At 39.3% G+C, this 15,346-nt stretch overlaps 1 protein-coding gene across 9 annotated transcripts in view; it reads left to right on the top strand.

Moving 5' to 3' along the window:
- Positions 1–15,346, top strand: part of ANKS1B (ankyrin repeat and sterile alpha motif domain containing 1B) — a 746,271-nt gene that overhangs the window by 314,747 nt on the left and 416,178 nt on the right. For all 9 annotated transcript variants that reach the window (XM_050934354.1, XM_050934390.1, XM_050934374.1 and 6 more), the window contains one exon: positions 12,878–13,046. In XM_050934354.1, coding sequence (XP_050790311.1) covers positions 12,878–13,046 — 169 coding nt within the window. The remainder of the gene's footprint in view (positions 1–12,877; positions 13,047–15,346) is intronic.

Below are 15,346 nucleotides of genomic sequence, written 5' to 3'. Positions count from 1 at the left end.
TCCTATTCCCCCAGAGGGAATGCAACATCAGGCTAGCAATCCAACACACAGATCTCCCCTTGATTTCTTCCTCCCACCAATTCCCTGGTGAGTACAGACTTAATTTCCCTGAAGTAAAGAAAACTCCAACAGGTCTTAAAAGAAAGCTTTATATAAAAAGAAAGAAAAATAAGTACAAATGTTCTCTCTGTATATAGATGATACAACACAGGGTCAATTGCTTAAAAGAATATTGAATAAACAGCCTTATTCCAAAAGAATACAAATCAAAGCACTCCAGCACTTATATTCATGCAAATACCAAAGAAAAGAAAACCATATAACTTACTATCTGATCTCTTTGTTCTTACACTTAGAAACAGAAGACTAGAAAGTAGAACTACTTCTCCAAAGCTCAGAGAAAGCAGGCAGCCAGAAAACAAAGACCTTAGACACTCAATTCCCTCCACCCAAAGTTGAAAAAATCCGGTTTTCCTGATTGGTCCTCTGGTCAGGTGCTTCAGGTGAAAGAGACATTAACCCTTAGCTATCTGTTTATGACAGCCATCCAAACATTGGTCCATCTTGGTGGTAGTGGTGTGGTTGTATGTGATGAAAGATAGGTAGAGATGTGTGTTATCTGCATATTGCTGCCACTTCAGTTGTCCTACCAATTCACCTACTGGCTGCACATAGATGTTGAAAAGAAGTAGAGAGATAATTGATCCTTGTGGGACTCCATGGTCAGGGTCTAGTGGTAGAGGTGCAGTTTCTCATCAGTACTCATTGAGTGCATGCCTCTAGGAATGACTCAAACCATTTTAACACATTACCCTGCACCATGGCCACCTCTCACATGAGAAGCAGTATCTCATGGCTGACAGTGTAAAATGCTGCAGATAGGTCCAGAAGGATGAGAAAGGGTGTCTGTCCTCCATCCGTTGACGGCTGGAGATCATCTATTAGTGCCACTATTGCAGTTTCAGTTCCATGTTCTGGCCTGAATCCAGATTGTACTATGTCTAGAATATTATCTTTTTGTCCTTTTTTGCCTTTTCCCAGTTGACTCCCCATTTTTCTAATTCTGTAGGCTCTCTTTATCTATCTCTTCCCCTCTATATCACAGTACTAATGAAGTACCTTCTTCCCTCTTACTTGTTTTTTCTAGTAGGAGGCAGGCAGACAGGCACTGGAAATATTATTGGAACAAGTTGTTGTGTGATAGTTCATTGAAAATAACATTTAAAAATCTGTTTTCATCATGATATTGCCAACAGATGGACCCAGAACACTGAATGGTGGTGTTCTTATGCTAGTTCATCTTGAATAGAGTTCATGGGGACTCAGGGAAGGAGTTGTTTGGATTTAAATCAGTCATTTGCACAATCTCAGTGTATGTGGTATCAGCACTGCTTTCATCCTATAGCAGAAGAAAAGGGATTATGGTCAGAACTTCACCATTCTTGTTAGAATGGACAGTCAAAATAACTTTAACATGATATTTAGCCACCCTTTTTGCTATGTAGAACACTTCAGTAGTAGGAAGTATGTAACCTATTGGTCAGCATGTATTTATGTATCTGCCTTTGTGCCCAATCCATGTGGAGAAGGATCTGTTCCAGCTCTCAGCTCCCCTTTCTCTTTTTTTCCCCCATCTCCATTAGATCCCTATCTGCTATGTCCCCTCACCCTTCCTTTGTCTTTCCATTTAGCTAATCTCCTTCCAACAAAATCCTAACCTAAGAATTTTTCAAAAAGAAATTGTGGAACTATCATTATGTTAGTTATGTTAATTCTGGTTATATGTTTACTCCCTTTCCCCTGCCCTTTGTCTGTCTTATCTCTGAAGATTGCAAGCTGTTTTGAGTAGGGACTATTACTCTGACTGTACAGTACATGTTTAGTACAATGGGGCCCTGATCTTGGTTGGCCTCTAGGCACTATCATAATACAAATAAACAGTAATGATAATCTAAAATGAATTAATCTGTGTGTATTATATAAGTATATTTTGTTCCCTGCTAGGGACCCTTTACACCATTCTGACAGAGTAGAGAGGTTTTAAGGGGAACAGAAATAGCCTGCAGGGAACAGCCCCAGCACAAGAGTGGTCTTAAACTGCTATCTTCTTTTTTCCTCTTCTCTATCCAGCATAGGGACATACCAGCTGAGTGACTGGATGGGGCAGCGAGTGCCAGAATGTAAAGCTCTTTGGCTGTTTTGGGCTATCGAGCTCCCCCAGCCCCTGCACTCAGAGATGCTTTGTCCTTTTGCAAAGGCATACATCCTCCTCTGTCGTCTAGGACCCCACTTTGCCACCTCCTCACCAAATCCCTTCTGGATCCTCACTTCCTTCATATTCCACTGCCTTCCCGAGTCCTCCATTCCCTCTAAAATCACCCCCTTTAAGGCTCTTTTATTTCTGTTAGACTCCAGACAGCCTCCCTACGCAGGAAGTTAAGAAGCTGCCTCTGGTATGCCTAGGCAGCAGAAGACAGCACCCCACGGATTCCTTTGTCTGCAGACGCAGGCGCTGTGGAGGCCCTGATTTTCTTCTGAATTAAGCTTTTCTGGTTTTCCAGTTTTCACCATAATCAATAGACTTATGCCCATTGATGTCTAGAACATTCTTTGAAATTGATTCATACGAACAAACAGAAAAATGGTATGAAGTTCAGCATATGATTGAGTGAAGGTGAGAGCTGTGATTTTTTTTTCATCTTATTCAGACAAATTCTGCCATGGTCTAACTCCATCAAGAATTACTTTGATGATTAAACTTTAGCCTGGAAAAGGAGGTACAGCTCCTGTTCATGAGTTATGCTTCTATGAAACACCAAGTTGTCACTCTGGAGTGTTCCCCTCAGTCTGGAGTTACTCACAGTCCTTTGTGCTGAATGGAATGATTGGAAACATTTTGTATAAAATGTCATGTGACATTAGAGTTTTGAATATGAATGTTTCATATTTGTGTGTTTCATAGCACATAATTGCTGGTTTCCAAACACTATCAAAGTGATTCTGTAAATGAACAAAGTCCCACTTTTGGAAACTGCCATAACATAACTTTTGGTTTTGTCTGCTTGATTTTATTTGAACCCCTTATTCTTTTATTTTCAACTTCGGTTTTTTTAGAGTGATAGGAGCTCATTTACACTGAGCCCTCCTTACACTACTCTGGCAGTGTAAGAGCCCCTTAAAATGGTCATAATTACATTTATGCCCACTTTAAGACTTTCTAATATTGGCAGAGTGGTGTAAAGGGGTTCTGTTTAGACTAAGATTTAAAGGTGTCGTGTTAGATTGTGAAAGATAGCTTGATCTAAGTAACACCTTCTAAAACTCTAGAGTCCCTTTTGAGCTTCATTTTGACCACTTACCATGTTCTAAAGTACATCTTGCCTTGTCTGCACTAGAGCTGAAGAAGGTGTAGTTAGATTGATATGCCTTTAAATCATAGTCTAACAGAAACCTAAATGAGACTAAGCCCACATGTAAAGTCTTATGTGCATTAGTCAGCACACTGAACAAAGTACTCTGGATTTACAGCAGGTCACTTGTTAATCAGCATTTGAGTAGAGGTATGTCTACATTGCAATTAGACACCTGTGGTTAGCCAGCGCCAGCTGACGCCCAGGTTCTTGGGGCTTGGGCTGCGGGCAGGGCCGGCACAACCCATTAGGCGACCTAGGTAGTCACCTAGAGCACTAACATTTGGGGGGCGGCGACCGCAGCGGTCAGACCTTCCACTGCTTCTGTCGGGGGTGGCATTTCGGGGGCGGGACCTTCTGTCACCTCTGTTGGGGGTGGCATTTCAGGGGCGGGACCTTCCGTCGCCTAGGGTGGCAAAAAAACTGGCGGCGCTCCTGGCTGTGGGGCTGTTTAAGTGCAGTGTAGGCTTCCAGGCTTGTACCACAACCAGAGCTCTGGAACCCTGCAGCTCGAGCACTGGGAACTTGAGTCAGCACTAGCCAGCTGCGGGTTTTTAAATGCCATGTAGACATACCCTAAGTGAGCCAATTTCTCTTGTAATGATGTCTCTATAATGTTCCAAGACACAGATGTAATGAGCAACCATCTCAGCCTCTCCTTTTGTGAATTTTTTTTTCCCTTGGCCTAGCCATTTACTAGTGGAGTCTTGGGCAATAATCATGAATTTCAATTCTGAACTCTCAGAGAAACATTTTAAAATTCTTCATTTATTAATATAATGTATTGACTGCTTTTTCCTCTTCGCATCTTGCTAAGATGGGTTTCACGTGGCTAACTGCAGTTTTGGTTTTTGGTGTCCAAAGTGTGGACTATTTAAAAAATGTCTCATTATCTTCCATGAATAAATGCTCATTTCATTTTATGTGAACAAGACTGTTCCTTGACATTGTCATAAGTGATCTGGTATTCAATGAGTGGGTTGGTTTTTTTTTTTGAGGGGGATGGGAGGGTGGAATGAATTTCAGTATTGTGACAGGTCACATTTGAATGCAGGTTTTTTTATCCATCTGAATATTACTGGCTAAAATGACCTTCCTCTCACACTTGCTGTTTATATTGCTCAACTCCCAAATGACCTCCTGGAAGAATTCTTTTTAACATCTGTTCCACTGATTTTGGAAGTACTGTCTTTAAAAGAATGGTAATCTCATACACTAGCAGCATATGGTGAACAAGTCTGAGTGCCAGACATGGTCCATCACAGCTAGCAGGGCTAAGAGCAAAGTACAGGTAGTTTAGCTCTTTAGAGGACAGAACAAATTATTTCAGTCATTGTAGAGCCTCTCTGGCTGACACAATGAATGGCACTGATTTACATTTGCAGAGGAAATTGGATCCAAATGTTTTACAGGTAGATGTGAGAGATTCTTCCCCTCACACAAGCATTCTGTAGAAAGGTCTTTAAAAATGGTCATGAGTAAGCAAAGGAGTCATTAGGATTCCAGAAGACTATTTCCTCTCAAAAAATATGGCTAAAGACTAAGAACTTGATCATGCTTTATGACACTGCACATATTGCCATGTATTCTGGGAAATGACTTACCATGCTTTTCCATCGATATGTAGCAAGTCATTTTTAAGATGCAGCAATTATCATTAATCTGTGTTACAGAATAGCTTAGAGGTCCCAACTGAAACTGAAAGATTTTTTGAGATGTTAGCAGCCAGCTTCACAATTTTATTAACAGATAAACCACAAAGATCAGTGTCACTGTCTCCCAGCACCTAAAAAATTCCTAGTAAATGTGTAATCTAGCTGTGATTTTTTTCTATTTGTCTGACATTGAGTCGGGATTACTTGCAGGCAAAGTTGCTTCAGAGAAAACTGGTGTTTACGTTTAAATTTTTTGCTTGTTTCTTGCACTTTGAAAAAAAAAAAGAAGAAGAAGAACTTAATTTATTAGATACTGCTCTGTTGCTGCAGGCTGGTCATCCCATCCTCAGCATTACTCATCTCCACTGATTTCAACTTCCTTTAAGAGATTGACCAAAAATCATAACAGAATAGCAGGGAACAGATAAGAAAGCTTTGTGAAATATCCAGTGGAACAGCACTACATGTGTGGAAATACTCTACTGCCAGAAGACCCATTTTCATGGCATTTCATATCACAAGAAAGAAAGAAAGATACCCACAAAGGGCCAAGTTCTGTGAGATTCCCATTAAAGTCAAGGTACTTAGCACCTTGCACGATAGACCTAAAGCCTAGGCATGGATTTAGGTTACATCTCCACTGGAATAAAAGACCCACGGCTGGCCCAGTTCAGCTGACTTGTGCTTGTGGGGCTAAAAATTGCAGTGTCACATTCAGCTCAGGCTGAAGCCTGGGCTCTGGGACCCTTCCCCTCACAGGGTCCCAAAGATAGAGCTCCAACCCAAACCTAAACATCTATGCTGCAATTTTACAGCTCCAGAGCCCGAGTCAGCTGACCCAGGCCAGTCATGGGTGTTTAATTGCTGTAGAAATAGCCTTTGTTCCTGATTCTCAGACAGTCATATATGTTTATTTGGAATTATTTTTAAACCTAAAGTGTTTTCCCAAATCTACTGGGAATAGTTCAAAACCTTCCTTATCCTAGTAATAATGAAAGCAAGAACACTTTCTGAAATAGTCAAAAAAGAAATAACAGGTATGCTATTAATGTCTATTTAAAAAGCTAACAATTTGCATACATATGATTGCAAGTAGAACCAAAAAAAAAACCTTTCATGGTATTCCAAAAATATGTATACGAGTCATACATGTTTAGAAATAAAAGTACACTTTATAATATAATTAGTGGAGAGAGGGCTGATAATATCTCCAGAGCAGGATATTTAGAAATCATTGTTTAGATACTCAGTGACTACTTAGCACCATTAACTAAAATATTATTAATTGTGCATATTGTAATAGACCTTTTGACAACTCATTACAAAACATTATTCCACTTAGATATTTTAATTAGAACTGAGCAAATATGAAAATAAAAACATCTGTTCAATACACAGTAGTGATGAAAAAAGAAAACAAGCTGTTTGAGTGCATTAAAGCTTTGATCCATCCTTGGTTCAGCAAAGAATTTAAGCACATATCTAAGTTTAAGCAAGTCAATAATCCTCACTATTAGTAGTGATCTGTTTAGAGAATATTGCTTCTAAATAATACTTTTCTCTTGTTGAAGCTGAATTGCCTCTCCGGAGCTATCCTGTAGTTTTAGTTTTCTAATTCAATGTATACATAGTCAGAGTTATTCATATCTCTATTTACAGTATATAGGCCCAAGCTTGTGCGGTTCTGAGCATCCTCAACTCTTTTAAGTCTGATACTTGAGGATCAGGCTTCTTATAGGTAAATGGTTGATCACAGGATATGTAAAAGCCTCAATGAATAAGTCAATAAACATTTTTCAGTGAATATAGTGCATATAAAGTTTGTGAATATGGCACTGTTCGTAATCTCAGGGGCTAAAGATCCACTGTTAATCCTAATCCCGTCCTTTATAAAGGAACCAATACCCACAAAAATGCAACAGCTTTAGTGAGTCAGAACAAAGTGGGTGTCGACAGAGGTATAGATAGTACAACGTAGTGGTTGGAGCCAGAGTCTATCTTAGTGGTCAGAACAGCACCAGAAGGAAGAGCCAAAGGCATGGCCAGGAGGCAAGCCAGTGGTCAGAGCCAGGAGTTGAGACATAGGCAGGAACTAGGGCTGGAGCAGAACTAGCAAGAATCAGAACAAGGGCCAGCCAGGAAGCAGGCCTAGTACAGATATAAACGTGGAATACATAATGCAGCCAGTGTGCTGCTGTTGCTATACAATTTAAATGATGATCTGTTGGCTCTTCTGACCAACTGGGGAGCACAGTCACTTAGAGAGCGTTTATTGGGCCCAGCTGAGCTCATTGGGTTGCCAGGTATCTGGCAGTAGGTTGCACTTCAGAACTCATTGCTGCTCGCTGACTGAAATTAAGAAATGAGAACTGGGGGCCAAGGAAGAGGAGAGAAGCATCATTCGTACCCTCCTTCACTCCCAACCACTTGTGTCAAGCAAAGTGGTGGTCTGAGCAGGGCAGCACCAGCGAAGGAAGCAGGTGCCTGAGGCGGCCAATAGAAAGGGGCGGTACTCTGTCCGTTGTTGGGGGGCCACATCAGGGTCTGCGGTGGCAATTCGGCGGCGGGTCCTTCAGTGCCTTGCTTCCTCTTCAGCAGCACTTAGACGTCAGGTCCTTCAATCGGAGCCAGACCTGGTTCTGAGATAAAGCAGGGGAAAAGGGAAGAACAGCACAGGCTGATTGCTGACACTTGGTTACCTCATCCAGCAGAGGAGTCAGGAAGAGGAGGTAGGATAACAGAGAGAAGAGGCCCTATGAATGCGCAAGAGCAGAAAGCACCGTGGTACACAATGCACACAAAAATACACAAAGGGACAATGGCAGCTGTGCCATCATTGTGTGTGTCAGTAACTTGCAGATGTCCAAGGAAGTATGCTAACACACTGTCAGGCCATCCTGAGGACTGAGGAAGTGTGGACCAGCTGACTGAGCAGCATGCAGGAGGTCACATTGTATTAATTCAGAATCTCTTTATTAGAAACAGAACTCACTAGAAGAACAGGAGTACTTGTGGCACCTTAGAGACTAACAAATTATTTCAGCATAAGCTTTCGTAGCTCACAAGAGCTTATGCTCAAATAAATTTGTTAGTCTCTAAAGTGCAAAAAGTACTCCTGTTCTTTTTGTGGATACAGACTAACACGGCTACTGCTCAGAGAACTCACTAGGAATCTTTTGATTAGCAATAAAATTAAATAAATTTAGTTTGAGTTATTTGCCCTTATAGTAGAGAATAATTTATGGTTAAAGTAATGCAAACATTTATTTATCCTTCTTTCATTTTTTAAATTCCCATGATGTTATGAGGTCTCTCTTGTAGCTCCTTGGGACATATTTGCTGCTAAATACAGTATAATTACTGCCTGCTGCTCTGTATTAAGATATTAGAAGGCAAAAAAATCAAGATTATCAGTATGAATGCTGAAACTTGCTGCTTTTTTATGTTTAATTTTAGTCATATTTATAATTTGAGATAAGGTTATATGAAATTGTAATATCCATAGCCATGAAAACATTAATGTAGATAATTAAAAAGACAGTGTTTCTTCTACTTGTTCATTTATTTTGATGTTTGAAGAACTAGTTATCTTGGAAGACTGGTAATAGGACAATCAAGTCTTTTCAGCTCTAGATTACTAGTTTAAATCAAACCCAGTTCAGTAGTTACTAAAAGTTTTTGCCATCTGATGACTATTTGATGCTCTCAGTCCAGATCCCAATAAGCAGATGTACAATTAATAGACAGCTCACACTCTGTTGCTGCTAATCTCAGTAATTAGGCTGAGAATGAAACAGGCATGTTGAAGCTTCCAGGTCAAAATTGAAGTTCATGAGAATGCACAGGTGTGAAGCCTGATCCATCACTGTCTATGTTGTACCTGTTCTTTGGGTAAACAGGGGTATTCTCTAGCGTCTGTGGTAATTCTGCACCTTTCATGAGCAAAAGTTTCATTTTATGATTATTTACTTTGTATTTAAATGGCAAGGTTTGCAATCTGCTTTTCTCTATTTTTCATCATACAAAATGCACATCTTTTTATAATGCAAGGAAATATGAGACTGCTGTTTAAATAGATGAGTTGAGAAACTGTTACACCTAGTATACTTGCCTCTTCCAAGGGATCATAAACCTATGGATGGCTCTAAACTGAGAAAGGAGAACCAAGTTAGATATCTGAATTTGTAGTTGTTCTGTGTTACTATTTTTTAGCATGTGAAATGTTTTGGATCAAAAAACTACAGAAAATTGACTTGCAGTGACATTGTTTCATTTTGGACTGATGTCTAATCAAGATTGTGATGTGGTACATATGAAAAGGGGTGTCTAGACTTTAATTGTTTCTCCACCACTAGCAATTTATAAATGAAAAAATTCTTCTTTTAAAAGATATGCTTTAGTTCACACAGGAACTAATTCAGGGAAGTCCTATGGACTGTTGTATTCAGCCTTTCCCCTGAGACCATGCCTCATGACTCCAATATTTTGATCCTAAGCTCCTGCAGAGAAATATTACAGAGGACCTTATAGGCCTTCAGTTTTCTCATAAAGAGAAATTTTGGCAGTTTTTAATAGCAGCAGATTAGGCTCAGGCACTTTGGCAGCGGGTCCCGGGGTGGAAGGACCTCCTGCTGCAGGTCTTCAGGACACTTCGGCAGCGAGTCCTGGAGTGGAAGGACCCCCTGCCACCAAATTGCCACCGAAGACCTGGCACTTCAGCAGCGGGTCCTGGGGCGGAAGGACTCCCCACTGCCAAATTGCCACAGAACACCCTGAGCAGAAGAAGCTCCAGGGGCCCAGCCTCTGCAAGAGTTTTCCGGGGCCCTGGAGCGAGTGGAGGACTCCACTCCAGGGCCCACAAAAAACTCTCATGGGGGCCCCTGTGGGGCCCAGGGCCTAGGGCATATTGCCCCACTTGTTCCCCCCCCCCCCGGGTGGCCCTGAGTAGGCTCTCCTCTCAATTTTAATGCTCAGTGCTTCTGCTGTGACAACTTTGTACGAGGTGGATTTGTGCTTCTAGCCGCAATTAGCATATATTAATGAACTATTAGCAGATTGTAATAGCTTGACGTTTTCTAGGACCCTGGATAAGAATCCTCTATTGTGCCACTAATGTTTAGGTGCTAGAACCGTGCATATCTATACTAATTGCTGCATGCTGGCAGGTGGTTCTTGTTAGCGCCAGTCAGTATATAACAGAATTAGACTGCCTGCCTTCCTCTCTAGGGAAAAGGGAATTAGAGGCTGAGATAGAGAAGGTTCTGCAGAAGAACCCTAGGATTAGAAACAAATCTTGTTATGTTTAGATTTAGTTGATTTGTAGAATAATGTCAAAGCCCAAGAAGAGGGTAAACTTGAGCTGTGTGTGTGTAGACTGTATTCAAAGCAGAGTAGGAATGTTACCTGCTTACCCATCTGTTAGTATGTTAGGTGGATTTGCAATCCCAATGTTCTGTGTGCACAGGAATATGGAAGGAGTTCCGAAAATCAGTTCTTTGTATGGCTGTACTGAAAGGCTCCTAGCTTAGATCTAAGTGCTCAGGCATTTTTGCCACAGTAGGGTGAAAGCACCTATGAAGAGACTACTGAGGCTATAGCTACTATCAGCTGCAGGTTAGGCCACCTTATGAAAGTAATCAGATTTATTATTAAATGGTTATTTAAAGCAGCAAAAAGTGTTTCCTAAAACCAGGAAAGCATCACCTGTGGTTCCCTCCCATGCGGCTGTGCCCATCCTTCCCCAACAGTAGTATAATGTGACCAAAACGGAAACCTTCTGGCCTACTGTAATATCCCCCTCTCCCCTTCCCCATACACTTCCTTTGCCAATTGGGATTAATGATTGTGGGCTCTTAGTATCAGTGTGTGGGGAATTTAGGATGAAGTCAAATACTAGGATCAGCAAGAGATCACTTCTTATCAGGTAAGTCCTGGAGACTTAATTGAGCAAAACACTTTAGTGCAGGCACCCATCCCTTTGAAATTAATAGAATAGTTTTTCAAAGATTTGTGCATGAAGTTTGTGCTGAAACCTTCAAAGAAAAGCCACTGTAGTGTATGTTCTTCTAGACTAATACATGGTAAATCAGCTGAGCAGTAACAGGCTAGCTGGTGGCAGTGTGGTGAATCTGCTGCTACTCTTCTGACTGGCAACTGATATAGAACAGCCAGGAGGGGAAGGCAGCATGGCAGCTAGGAGGATGACTAGAGGCCTGGAAGAACAAAGATGGAGGTGGCTGCTCAGGGTGACTGAGTTGGAGTTTCCAGAGCTGCCTATGTGGGGTTGGGCCTGTCTCAGTTTAAGAGTAACTAAAGTCCTGTATATCATATGAATAAACCAATTACACCAGACATAACTCCATGACATCAGCTTCTCTTAACAGAAGAAACTGACCTACTGCAAGGCCCCCAGATCAACCCCTGGTTGGACTTGGGGCAAGAATATTTATCTGATGGATGAGAAACCTTCTTGCAACATATCCCTTTTAAACATAATTATGTCACTGGTGAATCTTATTTTAGCAAAAATAAATGGTGCACTTTTGTTGTATTTTTGTCCAGATCAGCAGTTTGGCTAAGACCCATACCAGTACCTTTTACTTAAAGCTATTTGATGCGGGAGTCTGTCCCACTTTGTGAAAATCTTCACGGCAATTAGTAGTCCTAGGAATGAGCCTTGCAAGCCATAAATTATTTTTTGGATTATTAAAGAAGTTAATTTCCAAAGACTGCAAACGAGTCCCAACTGGGTGCCTGTCCTTACCTACACAACTTCTTCAGTTTTAACAGGACACAGTCAATTAACATTATGCCCCAAATTTTGCTATTGAACAAGAAAACTTTTACAAAACCTGAGCCAAATTACGTTTCAAGATTTTTTTGTTTTAACATTCCAATGGTAACAGTTGGTTTTTTGCAAAATACTTTTGGTTTTCTGTATTTGTAATACAAACATTTCAATATTAATAACCTCAAAATAAAATGGGCCATAAACAAAAGTGAAAATTACTTCATTGGGCTAGATTGTACTTTAGCATTTTGTGCTGAGCAAGGGGTCTGAGTAGCTACATGGCCTCAGGAAGAGCCATTGTTTCCTAGGGATAATCATCTGCTACTAGCCTTCACCAGGAGCAGATTCTTTTCTTCAGATGATCTCTACGTATGCTGTGCTGCCCTGGCATGTTGAGAGACTAACCAAACCTCCACCTCCAGTTTTGTACTTTCAGTTTTAATAATACAGAGTATTATGAAAATAGGTGAAGGAATGAGCGTTGCTTTTAAACTGACATTGTCTCTTTAGTTCTAAATAAGCTTGTAGATCTTTGAGAGTCTTTGACTAATTAAGATGAGCCTTGCCTGTATGAATAAATATCAGAGGGGCTGCCTGACCAGGCTGAGTGGAATTTATTTACTATTATTACTGGTTTGCTAGTTTCTAGACATCGGTGAGGTAGATCTAAATGTTTTGCAGAGCAAAAGTTCAGAGCCAGCTATCTAACTGCTGAAAGGAGTGCACCTCTGTATTTTAAAAAAAGATTACAATTAATATAGGTAAACCTGTAGAAGCATGTTATCTTCCTAAGCAAAAATGTATTCCGTGATTAAGGTGACAAATATGCAAAACTGCTGTTCAGATTTTGGAGAAAAAGTTAGATCTAAGTCACCACAGCTTGTCTTGTCTTTGGCTAAATAACATTTTTAGAAACAGATGAACTCCAATTATGTGGGGGTGAATGTCAAATAATGAAGATGCGGGAAATAATCTAATGTCTGGGGTTACATTAGTTACACTTTGAACTCTTATTTTTTCAGCCCAAACAGAGAACATCAATAGTATCTTCTCTGGAATTTCACCGACTAAATCACAGCCATGATTATTTTGAAATCAACTCATCCATTGGATATGCAAGCTTTACTTCCAGTCCTTCAATCAGTCCAGCTAATTTTTCCATTGGATCAATTGAAGAGAATGAACTTTCAGGTAAGAAAACACATAATTTCTTGTGAAGCTAGAGAAGGAGAGGCATTGGATACTAAATCAATTGAGCAAGATTTCAGTTTTGTACTTGGAAAGGTTTTCATGAGAAAAGAGAATATAGCTTGGTAATGTTCCATATAATTTAAGAGAGTACAAATTGACAATATTTGTACTGATTTTTTTTCCCCCAACAAAAGAGTGATGCAGCATCTTGGTTTGACTGGGGCGGGATGGGATGCGGGGGCAGGGGAGGAGTTTGACTGTGAAAGGGCAAACCTGTGTCTGACAGTTTTCATGCAACTCTACAAATGATCTCACAAAACCCTACCACCATGATTAAAATATATTAGCTTTTCCTGGATTTTGTTTTTAACAAGCCTAGATTCTTTTTACATAATTGCAGGAAGCATTGGTATTATATGTGTGGAAGATACATGTAAGGTTTACAATTTCTGTTTGCATTGGAATACTCTGATTCCAGAATATGAACTTTAGGTTAACGGAAAATAAATTGAATTAGAAGTGATAAATTTGCCTCAATAAAGACGGTGAAGGGAAGGCAAATTTCTTATTTCTACTATTGCAATAGAGTAATACTTTTTTCTGTTTTAAATATACTATAGAGAGGTTTGTTATATATGTTATTCCATAAACAAAATCTTTATTTAAAAGGGATTTAGGTTGATTAAGTGTGAGATCACTCTTCCTCCCAATGTAAAACCTAAGAAGCAGAGAAATGCCAAGTTATGGGATGTTTCTTAACTGTACACCAATGCCCGCAGAGCACATTTACACTGATAGTGACAGACTCTGTGTTATCACAAGGAACTTCCTTCTGCTTCTAACTGATAAGGAATCACACCACAGGCAGCACATTAATCTCCCTTGCAAGACTCTAATTATGAGTTCATGCTTCCAGCACAAATACATATCAATTTTAAATATTTTCTTATGTTCCTGCAACTGTGATTAAGGTTTCACTTTATACTGTGAAGACATTTTGAATAGGGGAATGTTGTTAATATAATGGAAAGGATATGAACAAACAATCATTAATAACTTTTTTAATCATAACCTAATTCATTCAAATGTACATTTAATGATAGCTGACAATGAGTTGTTGTAATATGAAAAGTTTGAAAGATAGGAAGCCAGACACTTTTTAGTAAATGGAGGTTAAAAAAAAAAGTCAGATACAGGACATTTAAAGGTCCCATTTTTAAATCAGTTTCAATTAACTCATAAACTAAATAATGATTCCGTTGAAAATCCCTAGGGAACTGAATCTTTGCTCACAGATTGTGCTGTAAATTACGCTATGTTTTCATACAAAACAAAGGGGTTGAATCCTTGCTTTAAGTTAAAAGTTGAACCCATTTTTAATATGTACAGCTGCTACCCTATCTCAAAAGTGTACTTAACATGCAATTATTTTTGTCTTGCACCTATTCTGTGCATATTATATCAAAGTACCTAATACTGACAGGTTAGTTTAACAATATAACTGAAACAGTGTACTGTATTTTAGGTTAAAAAAAAAAAAAACTACCACCATCACTCTGCTTGAGCTAGGAGTATAATTTTAAATAATTTCATACACACATTCTTACATCAGGAATACTTTCAGTTAAACTAAAAATTGTTTTACTTTGTACTGACCAAAAAGAGAACAATACTTGGAAATGTAAATGTTTTGGGAAAATCTTTCTGATAAATGATCTACTTTCCCTATTAATTGGAAGTGCTTATTGTAAAGTCTTGCTGTAGTGGAGTATTATATAACTCATTTTTATAAGCTTCTTTTGTTTTAGACAGATATCTGCCTCTGCTGATATACATAATTTAAAATCTGTTGTGGTTTAAACTGTCTTTCACTTTACTAGCTTTTCTAGCATATCTTAAAATTACATTTTGGTTTAGTTAAGTATATTGGAATGTGGGAATATAACTAATATATAACAAACTATCAATATTAAATAATAAAAATATACTGACTTCTAAAGGAAAAATGGCATGAAGCAAACAACTCCAAGATTTAAAAGCACAACAGTATTTGGAACACTATTAGTTTTGAAGTTGCACATCACCCTATCACTCCGAAGTATCTTAACTACTGTAGTAGTCCATTATACTGCAGGATGCAATATTGATACATTTCCATGTCCAAAGTTTTGTTGTCATATTTTTCTATTTCAGAACTAATTTAAGAATTTGTTGTTCTCAACTCATAGCAATAGTAAGAAAATGAAATTCTTTCAGTTTCCATCAACAATTGTAATGGAATGAGCGTCAGTCAAACACCA

The sequence above is a fragment of the Gopherus flavomarginatus genome, chromosome 1 (assembly GCF_025201925.1).
Source record: "Gopherus flavomarginatus isolate rGopFla2 chromosome 1, rGopFla2.mat.asm, whole genome shotgun sequence".
Classification (NCBI taxonomy): domain Eukaryota; kingdom Metazoa; phylum Chordata; order Testudines; family Testudinidae; genus Gopherus; species Gopherus flavomarginatus.
The sequence above is the reverse complement of the archived record's forward strand: the minus strand, read 5'-3'. Positions and strand labels throughout refer to the sequence as shown.